At 45.2% G+C, this 7,503-nt stretch overlaps 1 protein-coding gene across 1 annotated transcript; it reads left to right on the top strand.

The window, feature by feature from the left end:
• The first annotated feature begins 2,685 nt into the window (after positions 1 to 2,685).
• On the top strand, positions 2,686 to 5,861 carry igfbp1a (insulin-like growth factor binding protein 1a). The gene is made up of 4 exons (XM_017689151.2): positions 2,686 to 3,198; positions 3,633 to 3,775; positions 4,197 to 4,325; positions 4,645 to 5,861. Exons 1-4 carry the CDS (start codon positions 2,820 to 2,822, stop codon positions 4,753 to 4,755), a joined length of 762 nt encoding a protein of 253 aa, XP_017544640.1. The 5' UTR covers positions 2,686 to 2,819; the 3' UTR covers positions 4,756 to 5,861.
• Positions 5,862 to 7,503: the final 1,642 nt, after the last annotated feature.

Consider the following 7,503-nt stretch of genomic DNA (forward strand, 5'->3'; position numbering starts at 1 on the left):
TATGTCCAGCAATGTGTGCATACAGGTTTACTGCTGGGTATATAGCTCTACTGTTGGGTAAACAGGTCTGCTGCTGGATAGACAGGTCTACTGCTGTGTATACAGGTCTACCATTGTGTCTACAGGTTTACTGCTGGGTATACAGGCTTAATGCTGGGTATACAGGTCTACTGCTGTCTATACAGGTTTACTGCTGGGTATACAGGTCTACCTTTGTGTCTACAGGTCTACTGCTGGGTAAACAGGTCTACTGCTGGGTATACAGGCTTAATGCTGGGTATACAGGTCTACTGCTGTCTATACAGGTTTACTGCTGGGTATACAGGTCTACTGCTGGGTAAACAGGTCTACTGCTGGGTACACAGGTCTATTGCTGGATAGACAGGTCTACTGCTGTGTATACAGGTCTACCATTGTGTCTACAGGTGTACTGCTGGGTAAACAGGTCTACTGCTGTCTATACAGGTCTACTGCTGGGTAAACAGGTCTACTGCTGGATATACAGGTCTACTGCTGTGTATACAGGTCTACCATTGTGTCTACAGGTGTACTGCTGAGTAAACAGGTCTACTGCTGTGTATACAGGTCTACTGCTGTGTGTACAGGTCTGCTGCTGGGTAAACAGGTCTACTGCTGTGTATACAGGTCTACTGCTGTGTATACAGGTTTACTGCTGGGTAAACAGGTTTACTGCTGGGTAAACAGGTCTACTGCTGGGTATACAGGTCTACTGCTGGATACAGGTCTACTGCTGTGTATACAGGTCTACTGCTGGATACAGGTCTACTGCTGTGTATACAGGTCTACTGCTGTGTATACATGTTTATTGCTGGGTAAACAGGTCTACTGCTGGGTATACAGGTCTACTGCTGTGTATACAGGTCTACTGCTGTGTATACGGGTCTACTACTGTGTATACAGGTATACTGCTGGATATACAGGTCTACTGCTGTGTATACAGGTATACTGCTGGATATGCAGGTCTACAGCTGTGTATACGGGTCTACTGCTGTGTATACGGGTCTACTGCTGTGTATACGGGTCTACTGCTGTTTATATGGGTCTACTGCTGTGTATACAGGTCTACTGCTGTGTATACAGGTTTACTGCTGGGTATACAGGTCTACTGCTGTGTATAAAGGGTTACTGCTGGGTAAACAGGTCTACTGCTGGGTATACAGGTCTACTGCTGTGTATACAGGTTTACTGTAAAGAGGTGTACTGCTGGGCATACAGGTCTTCTGCTGTGTATACAGGTCTACTGCTGTGTATACGGGTCTACTGCTGTGTATACGGGTCTACTGCTGTGTATACAGGTCTACTGCTGTGTATACGGGTCTACTGCTGTGTATACAGGTCTACTGCTGTGTATACGGGTCTACTGCTGTGTATACAGGTCTACTGCTGTGTATACGGGTCTACTGCTGTGTATACAGGTCTACTGCTGTGTATACAGGTCTGCTGCTGGGTAAAGAGGTGTACTGCTGGGCATACAGGTCTACAGCTGTGTATACGGGTCTACTGCTGTGTAAACAGGTCTACTGCAGTGTAAACAGGTCTACTGCTGTGTAAACAGGTCTACTGCTGTGTATACAGGTCTACTGCTGTGTATACAGGTTTACTGTAAAGAGGTGTACTGCTGGGCATTCAGGTCTTCTGCTGTGTATACAGGTCTACTGCTGTGTATACGGGTCTACTGCTGTGTATACGGGTCTACTGCTGTGTATAAAGGGTTACTGCTGGGTAAACAGGTCTACTGCTGGGTATACAGGTCTACTGCTGTGTATACAGGTTTACTGTAAAGAGGTGTACTGCTGGGCATACAGGTCTTCTGCTGTGTATACAGGTCTACTGCTGTGTATACGGGTCTACTGCTGTGTATACGGGTCTACTGCTGTGTATACAGGTCTACTGCTGTGTATACGGGTCTACTGCTGTGTATACAGGTCTACTGCTGTGTATACGGGTCTACTGCTGTGTATACAGGTCTACTGCTGTGTATACGGGTCTACTGCTGTGTATACAGGTCTACTGCTGTGTATACAGGTCTGCTGCTGGGTAAAGAGGTGTACTGCTGGGCATACAGGTCTACAGCTGTGTATACGGGTCTACTGCTGTGTAAACAGGTCTACTGCAGTGTAAACAGGTCTACTGCTGTGTATACAGGTCTACTGCTGTGTATACAGGTTTACTGTAAAGAGGTGTACTGCTGGGCATTCAGGTCTTCTGCTGTGTATACAGGTCTACTGCTGTGTATACGGGTCTACTGCTGTGTATACGGGTCTACTGCTGTGTATACAGGTCTACTGCTGTGTATACAGGTTTACTGTAAAGAGGTGTACTGCTGGATATACAGGTATACTGCTGTGTATGCGGGTCTACTGCTGTGTATCTGAACTATATTCACAGCGTCATTGGAGAGCAGCTCGTGGTGGGAGAGGATTTTGCGCGCTCTCTTACCCCTGAGATCATAACCGGCGTCAACCTCGCGCTGATGTCCGGCACTCTGTGTTCCGACGTGTGTGTGTTTTTTTTGCGTGTCGTATTAAAATGAGCACGCTCTGCTCTCCAATCAGCGCCGAGCGGGATCCCCCACTCCTTCTTTTCGGAAATCATTCATCCCGCCGCGCAGTCAAACATTAACGCGCCGGCTGCTGCGCGCGCCTATAAATACAGCAGGCGCGTGACAGAGCGGCAGTTAGTTGCTCTCACCGGACAACGCAAGGCGAGCCGCGCTGCGCTCCACACTCAGCTCGCTCTTATTTATTTATTTATAGAGCTATTTATATCTATTCCTCGCCACTGTCCTCTTTTCTGGAATGACCGGAGCACCCGTCAAGTTCTTCCTGTGCGTGGCGGCCCTGGGTGCGCTCGTGTTGTCGCCGGGGCTGCGCGCTTCCCCGCTCGCGGCACAGGAGCCCATCCGCTGCGCACCGTGCACCCAGGAGCGCCTGGATGAGTGTCGGCCGGTGGACGCGAGCTGCAAGGAGGTGCTGCGCGAGCCGGGCTGCGGCTGTTGCATGGCGTGCGCGCTCGGCCGCGGGGACTCGTGCGGCATCCACACCGCGCCGTGCGGCTCGGGGCTGCGCTGCCTGCCCAGGCCCGGAGAGCCGCGACCGCTGCACGCGCTCACGAGGGGCCAGGCCGTGTGCTCCGATCCCGGCGAGTACGAGCACGAGCAGAGTCAGAGAACGCCAGGTACGCGAGGGCGCGCGCACACACATACACACACACACACGCACGGACACACACACACACGAGTTTCGTTGACGTTTTCTGTTGCACGTATTTCTTTCATTTTTATATTATACGAAAGGGGACGCTGTGGGTGTGCGCGTGACGTAGCCCGCGCGCTGTAATCTTGTGCGAGATTTCATCAGCGGTTGGTTTGCTGTGTCCATAGGAAGCGATGCGTTGAATTGACTTGATTCAAATGAGTGCAGCATTCCCACATCATTCCCGAATGGTGCATCCACACATTCGCTCACTTTTAGCACTCAGTGTGTTCCTATGGCAGATCGTATCCCAGTGGGAATGATGTACATGTTTGAATCTAGTACATATCTAGCACAAATGTGAATGCGGCTGGTTCGTGGGAGCTTACATGTAAACTCTGCGCTCTTGTCTTTCAGATGTGTCCGAGCTCGAGCCTGAACCCGCCTCGACTCTCTTCGTGTCCCCTCACGGGAAACCCCTGGACCCACGGCTGGTGTCCGGCGCTCAGGAGAGCATGAAGTCCAAAGTGAATGCTTTCCGCAGGAAACTTGTGGAGCAGGTGGGCGGAGTTCACACAAACGCGACAAAACCGGTCTATTTTAAGACGTTAATGTGGGCTAAACTAAACCAGAGGCGTCTATTATTTCCTGTGGGTAGCATTTCAAACCACTAGAGGGCAAGAGAGCACTTTTTTGCCTTCACCTAACAGCGAGTCAGGGATGTAAGACCTGTAATGTCTTACAGGGGCTTAGTTGACCTTCTTGATTCATGTGTGATGCTTAAGCAATGCATGACACAGACATAGGCGGACAGAGTTTGTAGGTCACGTTAGTTTACATGCAATCCAGATTGCAGTGCACCCAGCCAGGCTCTTCATAGGTTCCCTATAATGATGGTAATGATAGCAGGCCTCGTCTGACTCTGTGCAGTAAAACAATTCACAGGGATCATCTAATGTTTTTTTCATTTTCTTTTTCTAGGGTCCCTGCCATGTGGAGCTGCAAAGAGCACTTGATAAGATTGCTAAATCCCAACAGAAGCTGGAAGAGAAACTGACCAGATTCTACCTGCCCAACTGTGATAAGCACGGCTTATACAAAGCCAAACAGGTAAGCAAACAGCATAGTGTGGGAAAAAGATGCGAGTGTTCAACACCCTGTAAAGGGTAAACTGGACACTGATGAATTAACTTTAGTTGACTCAAATGCCTGCATCACTTCCACGGTAATAAAATATGTCAACATATTGTTTTTTATCCATGCGGAAATGATGTACACATTTGAACGGAGAACATAGTTCTTGTTTGCTATTGGCTAGTTACTCTAGGCTGATGTCAATGCTTGTCAGTGCTTAGTGCAGTGTACATCAAGACTGTGTACGTATGTAACTGAAGGCCTATATAACCTCACTTCCTTTGTCCCTTTGTAGTGCGAATCGACTCTGGATGGTCAGAGGGGGAAGTGCTGGTGTGTGTCACCATGGAACGGAAAAAAGATCCTGGGATCAAGCGAGCTGCCCGTGGATAGCGAATGCCCCTAGGAATTCAATCACTCATCACACACACATACATACTTACATGAGGGCCCTGAGGAACTCGCTCTCGCCTGATGGACTACATTTCCTCACATGCATATGCAGAACATTAACATAATGCCACTGATTTCTTTTTATACTTTTTATTTATTTATTGTAGCCTACATGGTGTTCTTTGATTCAGGTACACTGTTTTTTAATTGGTGAATACTAGTTCACTAAATCCACCAAAAAAAAAAAAAAGGAAAAAAAAAAGAAAAAGAAAATCTATTTTTTTTCTGAAAGGATTATGAATATGTTTATATTTACATAAAGCATCCATGAGTATTTATTTAAACTGAATGTATACATATTAATTTTTTTGATAAGAATATTTATTCCTTATGCCTTATTATTGTTATTATTATTATTTTTTTATGATGTAAAAATTTGTATGTTCCATGTTTATTAACAGTGTCAGTTGTCTTATCTTTCCAACAGTCTGTTGGAGGAAATCTAAATGGAAAAAAGCACTGTATGACCAAACCACTTAGTCACTGCCGACGTCTTTCCATGCATTGTTTTCTGTTGCTATACTTTTATAGTATATACAGTAAAACAACAGAAGATACATGTTCACATAAACACTTATCATCCTAATCGTCTTATGACTTTGCAGAAGTTGGTAGGCTATGCTATCAGGACTGAAGCATTCATGATTCTGTACTTAACACAGCAGTGCATGATGGGTATTGGTCTTCACAGCTTCTGAAACGGGTAACTGCCTGTTCCTACCTCTGTTTTTTGAAGATTTGTTGTATGTGTTTTGGAGAGCTTTTTGTTTTTGCCAATGTCGCTGTTTTACCCATGAACTTAGGACCACTTGTTAGGTTGGGTGATTGTGTGTGAATCACTTTTTGGAACTGTCTGTGTGAACACGATCAAAGTGAGATGGTTGCACATTGAGTAAATGCTGTGGTTAATTCCTTGTTTTAATGGTGCAGTTTCTACACTTATCCACTGTGAGGAGGTGGGATTCTGCTACTCCAAAGCAATTGATCAGTGTGTGTATATATAAATATGCCTTTTTAATAAATAGTAATTGCAATAAATTGTGGAAAAAGTATATTTAATACAGATCTCAGTCTTCATTATTGGTGAGACAAAGCAAGCAGTGAAATAAACATATATAGTTCAGCTGTGGCGAAATATGAAACAAAGCATGAAACTCAATTTGCAAAACACAAGGGCAATAAAGTGCATAATGTGAAACCTCAGACAGCATAAACCACAAATATGCTCTCTCTCTCTCTCTCTCTCTCTCTCTATCATTCTCTCTCTCTCTCTCTCTCTCTCTCTCTCTCGCTCATAATATACCTTGCCAAATCATGATTATGTTCTGTCTTTTCTATTTTTAAAATTGCCGGAGGGCAGCTCCATTTGTGTGCGCATGTGTCCTTATCGTGGTAATCTCAAATGGAGCTGCACACTAACTTTAGCTCGGTATTTGGGGGAACTAGGCTCCGCTTTCTGCAGTGCCTTTGACCTGCTCTGTGTTTGTACTGGTCGGGCACAGGAATGCCCCCCTCCTCCCCTTGCCCAAGTGAGCCGCCTCTCCGGCACCACCCCCCTACACTTTTTTCAGCTTTTGCACTTTTACACATAAAAATGATTGTATCTGAAAATGTATGCCAAAAAAGTAACATCGTTTTAGTGCCGTTTGGGACACCTGAAGTGCTCTGCTTGTGCGAACTGAATCACGCATTGTAGCACCATCTGTCTGAACATGTGTCTTATGAACACTGCAAATATTGGCAAATTAGTACTGAAGACTAATGACTTGTGTGTTTACTGGATGAACAATACTGACCCTTTTATAGCTTTAGGTATAGATTAAAATGGCCCTTTGCACTACACAAATGAATACATTGCCTAAAACTAGAATTTGGCTTATGGGACTCGTGGCTCAACACACTTTCATGATATAACCTATAATATACATATATACATATACATATATACATATATGCCAAGATTACCTGGATTGAAATGTCATATATCAATAAGTCTGGGCTGATTTTTCTCTTGGAGAGCCCCTGTTATATACAGTGGTGTGAAAAAGTGTTTGCCCCCTTCCTCATTTCCTGTTTTTTTGCATGTTTGTCACACTTAAGTGTTTCGGAACATCAAACCAATTTAAACAATAGTCAAGGACAACACAAGTAAACACAAAATGCAATTTGTAAATGAAGGTGTTTATTATTAAAGGAGAAAAAAAAATCCAAACCATCATGGCCCTGTGTGAAAAAGTGATTGCCCCCCTCGTTAAAACATACTATAACTGTGGTTTTTAACACCTGAGTTCAATTCCTCTAGCCACACCCAGGCCTGATTATTGCCACACCTGTTCTCAATCAAGACATCACTTAAATAGGAGCTGCCTGACACAGTAAAGTCCACCAAAAGATCCTTAAAAGCTACACATCATGCCGAGATCCAAAGAAATTCAGGAACAATTGAGAAAGAAAGTAATTGAGATCTATCAGTCTGGAAAGGGTTATAAAGCCATTTCCAAAGCTTTGGGAATCCAGCGAACCACAGTGAGAGCCATTATCCACAAATGGAGAAGACATGGAACAGTGGTGAACCTTCCCAGGAGTGGCCGGCCGCCCAAAATTACCCCAAGAGCGCAGCGACGACTCATCCAAGAGGTCACAAAAGACCCCACAACAACGTCCAAAGAACTGCAGGCCTCACTTGCCTCAGTTAAGGTCA

The sequence above is a fragment of the Pygocentrus nattereri genome, chromosome 4, assembly GCF_015220715.1.
Source record: "Pygocentrus nattereri isolate fPygNat1 chromosome 4, fPygNat1.pri, whole genome shotgun sequence".
In the NCBI taxonomy this organism is placed as follows: domain Eukaryota; kingdom Metazoa; phylum Chordata; class Actinopteri; order Characiformes; family Serrasalmidae; genus Pygocentrus; species Pygocentrus nattereri.

What these genes read in the sequence shown, in the direction of transcription:
- igfbp1a (XM_017689151.2), top strand. Translation starts at nt 2,820, where the DNA reads ATGACCGGAGCACCCGTCAAGTTCTTCCTGTGCGTGGCGGCCCTGGGT. An exon ending in GCAGAGTCAGAGAACGCCAG is followed by an intron (nt 3,199 to 3,632) that starts GTACGCGAGGGC and finishes CTTGTCTTTCAG; the next exon opens with ATGTGTCCGAGCTCGAGCCT. An exon ending in GCTTATACAAAGCCAAACAG is followed by an intron (nt 4,326 to 4,644) that starts GTAAGCAAACAG and finishes GTCCCTTTGTAG; the next exon opens with TGCGAATCGACTCTGGATGG.